The sequence below is a fragment of the Streptopelia decaocto genome (genome assembly GCF_964273445.1).
Source record: "Streptopelia decaocto genome assembly, chromosome: 1".
In the NCBI taxonomy this organism is placed as follows: Eukaryota; Metazoa; Chordata; class Aves; order Columbiformes; family Columbidae; genus Streptopelia; species Streptopelia decaocto.
The window spans coordinates 99871809-99885930 of NC_138663.1; the positions used below are offsets into that span (position 1 = coordinate 99871809).

General features: G+C 38.1%; 1 protein-coding gene across 2 annotated transcripts in view; it reads right to left on the reverse strand.

Moving 5' to 3' along the window:
* Window positions 1–5554: 5554 nt before the first annotated feature.
* The window catches only part of ANOS1 (anosmin 1), a 141133-nt gene continuing 132565 nt past the window's right edge, over window positions 5555–14122 (reverse strand). For both annotated transcript variants that reach the window (XM_082051560.1, XM_082051559.1), the window contains 3 exons: window positions 13614–13834; window positions 10783–10924; window positions 5555–10113 (listed from right to left, as the gene is read on the reverse strand). In XM_082051560.1, the coding sequence (XP_081907686.1) occupies window positions 10055–10113; window positions 10783–10924; window positions 13614–13834 (422 nt within the window). In that variant the 3' untranslated portion in view covers window positions 5555–10054. The remainder of the gene's footprint in view (window positions 10114–10782; window positions 10925–13613; window positions 13835–14122) is intronic.

Consider the following 14122-nt stretch of genomic DNA (forward strand, 5'->3'; position numbering starts at 1 on the left):
GCTTTACCCTTTCTAGCTTGTAGGGCCTTAATTTACTCAGCTTTTCTTATGATCCAACACAGAGTCCCTTTCTTTTCAGCAAGTGTTTGACAGTGATGAAATTCACTCCGCTATTGCTCTGACACCAGGTGATATTTGGGTGACCACCTGCGACAAGGTAGACCACAAACCCAGGGATGTGAGGACCATGTGCAGGGGAAGATTTGCTTAGTCTTCTGGGTTTCTGGTTGGTGTGAATTTCCTGGGGCACATGGCAACCCAAGGGAAAAAAGGAAGAGAAGGGACAGCAACACAGGTGTTCACCACAGTGCTGAAACAGTGAAGGCTAGTGGAGCCTAGAAGTGTGCTCTCACACAGGTCTAAATCCCACATCTCAAAGTTTTCCTCAAATACTCTCCATCTTGGATGAGCTGAGCTCCCTACATAGTGCTAGCAGTAGACACAAAACTCTGTCAGAGCACCAAGCAGTGTCAGTGCCAGCCAGTAGCCCAGTACTTCACGCTGAGGTCCCAGAGTTTCAGCTCTGCATCTGCGAACATCTGGGCTAACAGCAAATCAAGGTATTTCTGTGCATTTTCTGCAAACCAAAGTTCAATTGAAGTAGAAAACGTGGATTCCAGCACAACTGTCTTTGTGCCATTCTTCTTTGCATCTTGCCCACCCTCCCCACTCCTACCTAGTTCCCTCAGAAAGGCAGCATACTGAAGGTGTGAGGTCCTCCTCTCTCCCCTTGCTGTGGACACTGGAGCTCAGGACCATTCTGCTTCAAGAGCAGAGGCCTGTCCCCCTGACTGCCATGTCTCTCTATGCCCCATTTGCTCCTCCTTTTATCAAGGCTTTGCTCATGCAATCAGTTGCACTTCTCTCCCAGCTCGGAGCAGTGGACACCTCTGTGCTGAGTCTTTCTTCTCTACTCACCCTACAGTTCTGCAGTGGGACAAGAGGCCTTTCCACAGCATTTTCACTGAAGGCACCCTTTCTTGGGGGCATACTTTTTAGCAGGGCCTGTTACAACAGGACAAGGGGTAATGGTTTTAAAGTAAAGGAGGGGAGATTCACGCTAAACATGAGCAAGAAACTTTTTACAGTGAGGGTGGTAAAATACTGGAATAGGCTGCCCAGAGAGGTGGTAGACACCCCATCCCTGGAGACATTCCAGGCCAGGCTGGACGGGGCTCTTAGCAACCTGATCTAGCTGAAGATGTCCCTGCTCACTGGAGGGGGTTTGGACTAAGATGTCCTTTTAAGGTACCTTCCAACCCAAACTATTCTGTGGTTCTATGATTCTTTACACTCTCAGGTAGCCACCCCCCTCTCCCCCTGCCATCCCCAACCACAGAGAGTCCAACATTTGCAGCACCAGCAGCACCAGCTGTGTTCCAGGCACACTCTGCCGTAGTCACAGCAACTGACCTGCTCAGCTCACCTCAGGTCTCCCAGGCGGTCTCCTCAGAAGCTCATACCCTGTTAAGACTAATCACAGAATCACAGAATCGACTGGGTTGGAAAAGACCTCAGAGATCATCGAGTCCAACCCTTGGTCCAACTCTAGTCCGTTTATTAGATCATGGCACTAAGTGCCATGTCCAATCTCAGTTTAAAAACCTCCAGGGACGGCGAGTCCACCACCTCCCTGGGCAGGCCATTCCAATGCCTGACCACTCTCTCTGTAAAGAATTTCTTTCTAATATCCAGCCTAAATTTCCCCTAGCAGAGTTTAAGCCCATGTGTTACCTGACCAAGTAGGACTGAGAATTTTGGTAGCTGTAGCTACATAAATCAACGACTCATGACATATAAGAGAGGCAAAGCAAATGGGCCACTGCCATTGTCAATTTAATATTCAATAATTTGTTGAATATGTTAATATGCTAAACCATCACTCATCCTCATTCATTCAGTTTTGCAAGCTAAGCAAGCATTATGAATTCCTAGAAATATGGATGATCAACTTCCCATTTTGCAAGGCTCGTGAGGTAACTAATATCTGACAAAATAAAAATATATTGAGAAGCCACAGGTTTCATTTTCTGCTAGCTTTGAATTACCAGGGCCAGTGTAAGAAGGGTTTAATCACAAACTGGCTGAGAATAAAAGAACCTGTAAATTTGTGCTTCCAGAGAATACTTTACAATTTCTTTGTAATTAGATAGGTCCATTATGCAACTGAAGTTGTTTACACCACCTGCTTTTTTCTCATACAATTTCCTTGATGGTTAAGATGTCACTATTTGCCTTGCTATTGTTTCACAAGTAATTAGTAAGAGAGGAAGTGGAATCCTCATCCTGATTTATCTCCAAAACATGAAAGACCAAGGCCCTGAGCAGCCTATCATCTACGAATGATAGCATGTGATAAACTATTCTAGAGATTTCAAGGTTAGCTGAGATAAGAGAACAAGTTTCCTAGATAAAGTCTGACAACAGCTACCAAAACCACTAACTACACTATTCAACTCTTAGTTTGCCAGTAACTGTGTATATAATTTTTAAAAACTGGAAGATTTTTTTAGTCAAATGTTGCATTTCAGGGGGAGAAAAAGAATTACACTGTTCTATGCATTTTTTCTGCCAAGTGACTCTGATAAAAATATCAGGTAACTATTAATTATTAAATGAAATATAGTGAAATAAGAGGATTAATTTCTTGCTATTTGTTTCATGTATTTTGTAAAGTTACTCTCAAAAGTTGCAAAATTGCCTACGAAATCAATGTGAGATCATCTTATGATTTTATTAAAGTATTGAGTATTCTCTCTTAGTGATTGGAAAGAAAACTTACTAAGATCATTGAAGCTGTGTCAGCTTTTTGTTTTTTGATATTATTCAGGCACAGAAGTCCGTATTGTTCCTGTTACATCTTTCTCCAAACTTCTGGTATTCATCCACAACCCTTTTTTTGCAGATGAATTGGAGTTAGTTTTGCTCAGTCTAAATGATGTATTTAGCTAACCTGAACCTGAGTGATACCTCTCTCAGTTTAATATGTTTCTGTGTGCTTGCTACAATTTCCTGAGGCTAGCACAGCTGTTGTTTAAAAAACACAGTAACATTTCCTATATACATGAAAGTATATATATTATTTTAATGGCTTTACTTTTTACTGGAAAAGTAGCATAAACCTAAATCTTTATGGCAATGGGCAGCGAAGAGAAACATGCTTTGAGTATACATGTATGGCTAAGAGTACTAAATGAGACAAGTTCTCAGATGGAACATACAAGAAAAGCAATGAATAGTGATCCATTATAAAATCAACCAAACAAAAAAGATCAAAGAAGTTGAGGCAAAAAGATGAGACAAATTAAGAAAATCTTCAGATAAACAAAAAAAATACATGGTTCATTCATTAGTGCATCATTATGGTGTTAAGCTACCACATACCCCTGGTAACTCAGCCATTGATGATGCATCTTTAGCCAATTAAATGGGATCCTTCGTGATAAGAAGCATTTCACTCAAAGCAAGAAAAATGCATATGGATTTTCTTTGTCTTCGGTATGATTCAATAAGTACTAAGCAAAAAGAACCACTGTCCCTAAATGCCCTGAGAGAACCATTAGCATCCACTGGCTTCTTTTTTTCCTTGTATAATCCTGTTTTTTGAGTTATGGGCTGATTGATTTTGTCTTTCAGGTATGTTTACTGAAAGTCTGAAATATTTATATTTCAAGCACGTATTGCAGCACATCTCAGAAAAAAAAAATTAAAATATTATTTTGATGTTTGCAGATAACTACTAAACAAACACATCAGATGATTCTTTTTTGTGCCACCTACAGTCTTCTGTCCCTAATCTGCCTCCTCTACCTTTCACTTACATAGACATCACACAGTGTAAATTACAACCTGTCACTCTGCATCTACTAATAAATAAGCAGTCTGAAAGATTTATATCAGGCAATATTTTCTAAATAAAATTATAAAAACATGAAAAATACGTTGGCCAATCAGTACTAATTAGGAAACCCAGAGCTACTTTTAAAGACTGACAATTTTGAACCTATTGCACATATTTATTACTGTACAGCTTGTGAAAAAGACAAGAAAGCTCCATTTGGTGTACAAATATATTTGCACAGAAATATAAAGGGATATTTTTGTGTGGCATATTTGCCTAACTCTCCTGAAAAATTAGAACCTATTATTTCTAAAGTTGATCTTTCTTTGAGAAGAAACAGGCCTCCTGAATGTAGCTTGTTATTAAGTAACATGAATAATAGATCAGCATCACAGGTGAGGAACTGGGTACAACACGCATTCACAAATTCTTTAGTTTCTGTGTTACACAGCACCCTCAGGAAACACTTATAGCAAAGAATGTGTTAAATACTAATCTAAGCTCCTACCAGCACCTTCAGTAGGAGCAGGGAGGCTACTAAGCTCCTTCCAAAGGAGGACAGAGCAGCTCGCTTCTGCTGAGCGACATCCCTTTCCAACCTGCAGGAGTCTTGCGTGTTTGCTGTTTCAAAAGTTATGGTCTCAGTGCTCTCCCCAGGGACTTCTCTGCCCTTCCAGGTGCTACATGGCCAGGGCTTTCGCTCAAGGCCTCCACCAAGGAGGCTGGCGGATGTCCAGACGATGACAATGCAACACCCGCAATCAGAAAACACAAGTATAGAGCTTGCTTTCTTTCTTTCTTTTTCTTTTTTTCCCTTGTTAACTGTAAAAGACCTTTCATTTTCTTACATTTTTAAAATGGAATCTTTTGAGTGCATTCCAATTTCAGATGAACAAAAGCCAAGTGGTACAGAAGCACAAGCCACAAAACCCCAAACCGAAACATTCAATAGCAAATTTGCTTAATTTCCTATGACTCATATCACCCAGTCATTGTCTCTTTTTATTCAATGCTGAGTAAAACATTTATTTGAAGTTATGGAAGGAAAAAAATTAATGGATATTTTGAACTACAAAACTTGCCTATCCACAGTGGTATATCATCCTTGTCTGGATTTACTGAACCATAATGGCAAATACCATTGAAATAGTCTAACTTGTAGAGAAATTTAACCACCTGGGCTTTTCTAAATATTATCCATTGATATGAAACGAAAACCAAAACCAAAAATGTAAGTAGCTATTCTAATGAGAAAGTAAAACCATCAGATTTTGGAGTTTATCTTCAAGTTAACAAAATCTAAATGTTTATTAGGTAAATCAAGAGTAAGTCAAAGGTGCATCCCTAAACTAAAGATATTGCATCTGAGAATGATATATATTAACACTATATAATTTAAGTTATGGGATATAGCACTTTAAGATAGAAAACACTCCAAATCTGGTGTACACATAGATTTCACTATGATTTTCAATCATTAAAATCTTGACTTGCAGGACTGGGTCACTCACAGAGATCCAGCGACATGTTAACTTTTTCAAGTTAGCATTACAAAGGGTGAATAAATCTTCACTGTGAACAATTCCACACAATGAAATGTAGATGTTGCAAAGCTACTCGGCGTGACACTACTTTTTTTTAAGATGACTCTATGTCTTCAACTTAAGAAAAACAAAACTATAAATTCTGCATGGAGGAAAGAATGTATCAAGATTTTGATGTAGGATAGTTTATTACCTAAACAGTATTTACAAATTCTAAACATGAAAAGAATGAGTAAAAGAAATCAGACTATATTTACATTTACATTTTTTTACAAATTATTTTTTACAAGAAGTGTATTTTTTTCTCTAAATAACAGGACAGACACATAAGACCAATCTTTTTGTATTACATACATAAATAAATATTGACTTTAAATGAGTGTTATAGGAACATAATTTCTACAGCCAATTTGGGTAACAGAGAAGCAGTTCTGATACCTCTACTACAATATAATTAAGTAAAAAGGAAAATTTTACATATAGAGCTCTGATAATTACGTTGCAGATTGTACCTTACGAATATATTCAGCAGAGGTAATACAGTCGTTACATTTCATGCCCACAACTGAACAATGAGTTTTGGCATGCAAAACCTTATATAGTCATCAACATCTGCAGATATTCATTTACATTTTTTAAATAAAGGGTTTTCTTCATTATTTTAAACTACATGCAACAGCTTATTAGCATCATATTCCCGGTTACAATGCACAAGTTTGCATAACAATATTTTTAGTAATTGATGTTCACAGGTACTGCTCAAAAAGGGTAGGAATATACTTGGCACATAGTATAAGAAAATGAATTAATAAATAAGTCAATATCACAACTACATTTACATATACACAAGACAAAAATTAAAAAATATATGGTGGTGTACACAGAATTTAGAACTGTCTGCATCCCACACTTTATCCTATAAGGCCCTGATTTGAGATAGCATTCAGGCAAATTTTGACATCCATGCTTTATTTGAGATATCACTAAAGCTCATTCTTAACTGCACAGGTTTATTCCATCCCACTGACTTTGTGCATATGGAAGTTTCTTCTTCTGCACACCTTCCTGAATCAGGGCCTGCTTATCTGAAACTCTCCCTGCCTCCAGCTGGGAGCATGGAGATGAAAGTATTGTGGAATAAATTGACTCACTGTTAAGGTTTCTATGCAGTTCTGCTAATATCAACAGCACATTCCCATTCGCATTAGCAATGAGTATTCCTTTGACCTTGTGTGACCATGCAAAACATTAATGTCAGTGTTAGAACTTCCATACCACGTCCTCAGCTCCTTCTGAAGCCACTAAGTTGAGGATGTTCAGCATTTCAGAATTGAGATCTCTATGTCTATGTGCTATGTTATTAATGAATACTCAAGGTGATACAGCACAAGCTCTGTCTTACTTGAATTTCTCCTGCTTTATAAACAACTCAAAAATGGTAAAAAAAAATTTAGCAAGAACGAACCATTTTCTTCTTAAACAAAAATCACCAATGAACAATGACAAAAAAATCACTTCACAAAGCAGTTAGCAAAAAAATGGCATAATCTTATAATTCTCCTGTAAGAGATAAACAAAAAGCATCCTGAAGTCAACTGATAAATCCATCAGAATCGTACATAGCAAATCATACATTAGTGTAAAGGTGCAGATTATCTAAAAACATCCCAATATCTATATTAAATCTGTATTACACAAGATCATTAGAGAAAATAAATCTTTAACTAGTGAATTGAGTAGTGAATTACAACTCTATTGCTGCATTAAATGTTTAACGTGACGTAGGCAAGTAAATTAGGACAATACCCTGTACAATTCAGCAAACAAGGCTTTATAAATTAGGCACTAACAACTTCAAATCTGTACTACTAAATTCAAAGAGTAATCAGGAAATCACCCATAGCTGGGAATTTAACATCCATGCAAGAGCTTTATTAAACTTGTATATTTAGTCTTTGATTTGGAGGGTGACTTGAAAGGTGGGTTGGCAGGCTGATTTGTAGAAGGAAAAATAATTTACATCTTAGTGGACCCTGTATAATACACTTGTTCAATACAATTCTACTTTAAAATCTTATTTTTTGATTGCCAGAATCTACTTGAAAAGGGAAGAGCCCTCCATGCTTTTCAAAAGTACACTGCTAATTTTAAAAGTTGGATGCTTCAAAGAGACTTCTATCAGTAACCAGTAACTATTTTGATTGATTTCAGCAACCAGTTCTAAGGGTATGATCACTCAGGGCTGCTAACTTCCAGTTTATCTATCTAGCTTTGGCATCACTGTAATAAAGACCGGCATCCATGTTCTATGCTTTACCATGTCACTATGAATGAAACATAATTTCATTAACATTAATCAAGTCACTACTGATTTGCTCCAGCATAACTAGAATAGACTGTGATTGAAAGGTTTGGACAGAATTTTTCAGAGCAGCCTGAGGTAATTACTTTCCCTGATCCCACTGACTCCTACTCTCAGAAACAGCAGAGAGATTGCTACTATAGTCTCACCTATGCCCTGTGCAATCTAAATGTTGAAGTAGTGCTGCACACTGGTCCAATTCAAATTTTGGGTTTTTTGTAAAGACTTGTACACACAAAACATTTCCATCCTGACAAAAACCTCTGAGATTCTGGCCTTCTGCCAAATTGAAAACCTTTATATTAAAGATTTTTATATTAAAGATTTTATGAAGAAGAGTTCATCTGTTTATTTGCCCATGTATTCTGGAAAAGGGGAGATGACAGAATGATAGAGGAAGGAATTAAAAGCACCATAGCCTTTAATATTTTTTAAAACTGGTGTTAAAGGCCCAAACCATGTAACAATAGAAACTTTCTGGAAAAGTTCTTGGTCACTGAGTGCATATCAAAAAAGACAACAATCAAAGTAGAAACAGAATGGAAAAAAGAGCCCTTTAATAGCAAAGGTAGAAATGCAGGGAAATTAACTCAGTTTCCTTCACCCCCTGTGGTATCAACCCATGTGAAACAAAAAGCTATAAACTTCAAAACAGACAAACTATATTGTAATATTTTGTGAATGCTCTACTCTGATAAACGTAACTCTGATCCTCAGTTTCAGGTTTGTGTTTTTTGTCTTCATATTTGCTTTTCCACAAAACAGGTTGTCATCAAGAGAAGGAAATATCACTAATGTCTGAGCTCCTCTCACTGAATATCCCAGGCAAATATGAAGTACAGGTGAGTCTGTAGCATCTGCTGGTAGAAAAAGTGGCCACCTTGTCAAGTTGGACTCTCGAGGTACATTAGCCTCATGATGTGATGGTTCAGGGAGCAATGGAAACGGTGCCAAAAAATTCAGGAGCACATTGAATATTCTGAACATTAGAAGCTGATTATGAGTATTTGTAGGGGTGCTTATTGTCAGATACTTTCTACTTTCCTCATAATAAATCCAAGCAGTTTCTGTTTACTATCAAAGGATGTCTCTCTGTGTAGCAAATTACTGTAGACAGTTTATATTGCGCAATAAGGCAATATGAATTCCCTTATGGTTAAAAAAGGGCAACCTCTGTCTAAATCTTAAAAATGCATTCAAATGAATTATAAGCCAATGTTTTCCAGATGCCAGAATATTGTCACATCGTTCTTTCTGTAAGCAAAATAGCATGGAGCCAATACATCCATCCTTCTGTTCAAACGATCCACAGCGAAAAGAGATATGTGCACCAAGAGCCTAAGCCAAAAAGTAGCTCTACAGCTACTTGAATAATAAATGTGCCACAGAATTGGATTTTCTAAAATGTTCATGTTAACTATCAGATTTTTAACTAGAAAATCAGTGCTTCAAGATATTAGTATACCTTGAAATATTATACTCCAAAAAATTATAAGTGGGGTTTTAAAATTAATTCTTCCAGGCCCTATAAATTAATTGTATTAATTTCCATAGATTTTCAACAGTTCAATTAATTGTCTGTTGTTTCTTTACAATGGTACATCTAGCCCGTATATTTTTAAGCTATTAACTACGCTAATAGATGATGTACATGCTAAAACATCACCATTTCAGAATGGATGGTTGATACAAATGTATCAGCATTCTCCTCTGCGGCGATACTGCAATTATTAAATACTGACTGTTTTATAATTTCTGCTACTGGTATTTATTTACTTATGTCTTTATTTCAGACATACGGATATCTTCTTTAATAGCAAAATACATTAGGGTTTAAACTGGTGACAGGCAGAGCTTTAAGTAAAATAGATCATTTAAACTTGCTGATGAAAACATGGCCTACAGTGTTCAAAAGTATGTATATATCTCAGGACAACCTTGCAAATATTAACATTGAAGTCACTAAGAGAAAAAGCTGTATACACTGCACCATTTCAATCTACTATAAACACAGAAATACAAAAACATTATAATGAGCACACTTCTGATCTTCTCACAGGTGTGGAGTTGGGTGTGATCTTCAGTTTATCGAATAACGGTGGTATCGAAATCATACTTACTGTATCGTGGTCTTGGTGCAAATACAATTTGTCATGGCTAAACTACAGAGGCGTAGGTACAGATCATACCGGATGGTAACCTCCACTGCAAAACTACGTTCATTGCTCCTACAGATGTGCCTTTTTCTAGCCTCCATTTGGGAGCTCAGTTTTTCTCTCAGTTATTTGTATAATCACTGGAAACAGTCTAATATTTCTCTGGGGGTGGCTTGTAGTGATGTGGATGATGTTGCTTCAGATGAGATCCTAAACAAAGAAGAGGAAAATATGCACATATCAAAACCTGAACATGTAACACCATTTTTATTCCTACTAAAAAGTCTTCATGAGGCCATCAGCTTGTAAGTGAACTGCCTGTGCTGACAACTATGTGCATGTTCAGTCCAGACAACTTTAGTGACAAATGGATTTGAGCAGATGAATCTTGGACTAATTCATTGTATTTCTGGTTGAGCATTGCAACACTATGCCATACTTTTCAGAAACATATGAAATGCTTGAAATGGTCATCAAGAAGTCTGCGCTGCTTTAGAAATATGATCAGGCTCTAGCCATGCTGGACTGAACACACCCAGAAAAATCTAATCTCGAAAGCTGAGCAATCCCAGGATGAGGTAATACGTGGAGAACAGACCATCTTTGAATCTCAGATGCTACAGGCGTAAGCCAAAGAGCTGTGGTGGAATGCGTGGCAAATGTCAGACCACAGAAACTGAGTGAGATAAAGACTGCATCTGCTTCCATCATTGCTGACGGTCAGTTATAGGGGGAAAAAACCCAATATTTTCAAGCATCTTAAATTCATGGAATGCTACTGGAAACAATAAAGACTCTAAAACTCAAGCTAACTGTTTACATGTGGAGGACTTAACTCCTGCAACATGTAACCGTAAGTCAAAACAGCATACTACTTACTGTGGGGTGAAAATGGAGGAAGGTCGGGTGTTCGGAATGATTTTATTGTGGCTGGTCCTTCCCCACCAGTCGTCAGCACTTGAACTTCCAAGCGGTAAAGCATTGATGGCCTCAGATTTGGCACGGTGAGTACATAATGATCCTAAAAATAAATAAATCGTGTTAATTCTCAGAAGATCTAAAAATAAAACATAGCTGATCTACCCACACAAAGTGGTGGTTTAAACAAGTTCTGTCACTCTCAGCATCCACAAATTATTTCTTCAGAATTTTGTTAAAACCATTTAATGTGTGTCACTTTGTTTAGAGGGTTAGTTTTGATTTTTTATTGGCCACTGTCTTTGAGCATACATTTTCACCATGTTATGGTTTCATGTGTAAAAGGTCCAAGTTGTTCCTTAGTGTTCTTGAAAATAGATGATGTGCTCATCACCAAAAAAAAATAATAAAATTTCAACTTCTTAGTCACTGTTTTTAACAAATGTTCATTATATAACTTGTTTTTATTTTGGACCTGTTGTGAATTCCACTAATTGGTAAATTAATTCAGGGCAATTTGCAGGTCTGGCCCCCTGCTGCAGCTAGTGAAAAGAAGTGTGGGTACACAGATTTTGGCATATTTGTCCCAATTACACCATGAGAATCTGCCCTTCTGTTCTTAATCCCATTTTTGGCAGGATGGCCTCAATTTTCACTGCTCCATAGCTTGCATGGTCACTTACGCCTATGTAAAATAATTACGGAGTAAGTTTAAAAATGCTTCCAAATGGCAATATATCTGACTAAAGATGGAGGAGCATTAAGGAATCAAAAGCCCCAGTTCACCTTATTTCAAGTTGAAAAGGACCAGTCCTGGGAAGGGCACAGCAGGGCAGTGCGGGCACAGTTTGCTCCTGTGACCTGACAGGCTGGGCCAGCCAGGAATTTATTTGCAGGGCAATTGCGCTGGCTGGCACTGCACCCAGCGCCATAGGGGGGAACCTAAGTGGGCTGTGGGGATAACTGATAATTTGCTGTTACTGCCAGAGCTGACAGTAAATGGGAAAAGAGAGAGAAAAGGTGGGAGGAAATGTGTAATTTTACTGCCAAATTAGCACATATTCAAGATGAGGCTGCTGTTAATAGACATTGCTGGTAGGAGCCAGAGAGGAGTGAGTACACATCGCACTCATACGTTCACTCTGCCCATTCATGTGCTCCTACAGCAGTTGGGACCTCGGGGTTTCAGACCCCATTGTGTAAATACTGAATTTTTATCAGAGGCTACCAACGAGAATGAGTTAAGGATCATCACCATAAAATACCCTACATTCTGGTGGTTTCTGAGAGGTAGGAGATACTGTTTCAGCTCAAACCAAAGTTTTCTTGCCACAAATAGACGGTGAAACATATACAGCGATAGACAATTAAATAAAAGGAATCTCCAGGCTCTACAATAGTGAAAAAAGAAGGAAAACAAAGATAAAAAAATTAAAACATAACACAATGAAAAGGAGTGTTTTAAATATATATTTTTTTTCAGACCTAACTGGACCAAAAGCTTAAAAGAAGGAATAGAAATTCTGAACAAAACATATGCCTGTTCCTAAAAAAGAAATGAAAACTGAAAGGAAAAGTAACACCTCATGGTCTGTAACTTTGCTTATCACTGTGCTAAGGTGGCTGTTTGCAGCCAGAGGTCTGTGCCTGAGTAACAACTTCAGGTAATCTTGCAACATGACTTGCTGAAGAGACCAAGGCTGAATCCGCATTGTGTTTCTGCTCCAGACTCTGGGTCAAGCTTTGAGTGAACTGGCGCAGATCACATCAAGTTTGTATTAAGCTATAACTAAACAGCTTCGCACACTGCATGGTAGCTTGCCCCATAGTTTCAGAGCATCCATGGTGAACTTTGTTGCCCTCCCCCAGAATAACAGGCTTGGAAACACGAGTGCCCTGGGCTTATGCCAGTCTGTTAGGAATTAAGATAGAATGTCGAGAACCTTGCCTTGGATTTATGGAAAATGCATTCAATGTAAGATACATGCCACACAATATTTTATACATTCTTTGATGAAACAAATGTTGAGAAAAGATTTTCAGCCAACTCTGCTCTAGACACAGTCTCCTTGATTGACTTCCCTGAAGTGAATGGCAATACTCCCAGTTGTTAGCTGACTTTGGATCATGGCCAGCTGCTTAAGCCTTTTTATTGACTTTGGTGGATCTGGCAAGAGAGTCTGAATGAAGTGCTCTTCACTTGCCTCTGCCAGAGGACGAACTGAAATACCAAAGGCTATCTATCTTAAAGCAAAACGGGTGAAGAATTCAAATTGTTAATTCTCACACTTTCAATAAACAATGAAGTCTAGTTCTTCTTTAAATTACATATCTGTCAGAAAACCTTGGGTACTGGCAAAGCAGGAAGTGATTTTTACTCTTCTTAAAGCAATGAGTAACCCAAAGGAAGAGAAAATTCTCTTAAATCCATCAACTTGAACACAAAATATTAGCAAAGCTATAGTAACCACCAAAATGAAGAAAACAAAAAGAAAATAAAAACTATCTATTGTCACACAGATGATCTTTTCCTTCCTTCAGGCACTTCTCAGATTGTGGTTGCTAATCTGACGATCGTGAACATTAAAATGTTTGATGTGTCATCAGGAAGAGTAGCTGTGCTCTGTTTCTCCAGCAAGCAGGAAAAATTAAGCACTTTCTCCTCCAACTTGCCTGCAGAGCTAGAGAACGCTATGTGTGACATCTGCATCATCACTAAACATTAAAAATAGGCCACATACGCACAGAATTATGAAGCTGCTAGTGAAAAAAAAAAGTACCAAACAACTTACTGCTGGCAGTATCTGCGACTGTGAAATGATGCTGTTGGGTAAGCTGTTCTGCCGGCTCTCTGTGGTTACTTCTGCCCAAGTGACTTGAAACCCTGTCATGGGCTGGTGAAGGTCTGCCTTAGATATCTTCCAGGAAAAATGACCAGTGATGTTACCTTCCTGGACAATGAAAGACGCAGAGAGATTCTCGGGTTTGGCCAACACTTTGGGTAGAACTGGCACTACAAATTCGGAAAGCAAAAAGAGAAGCTAAACTTTGAGAGATAACGTTCAATAACGTTCATTTAGTTCCACAAATCAAGGTCAGACAGAGCTCTCTTTCTGGTGTTACCCAGGATCCTGCCAGCTTTCTGCCACCACATTTGCAGTGTTAGCCAAAGCCTACCTTTGATATATTCCAAGAGAATTTTGTGCCAAATTTAAACTTCAAATAAAATCCTGTCAGCTGTAGGTGACAGAAAGTAAAGACTATGGCACGTAAAGGCATAAGTGTCTCATTCACTGGCAAC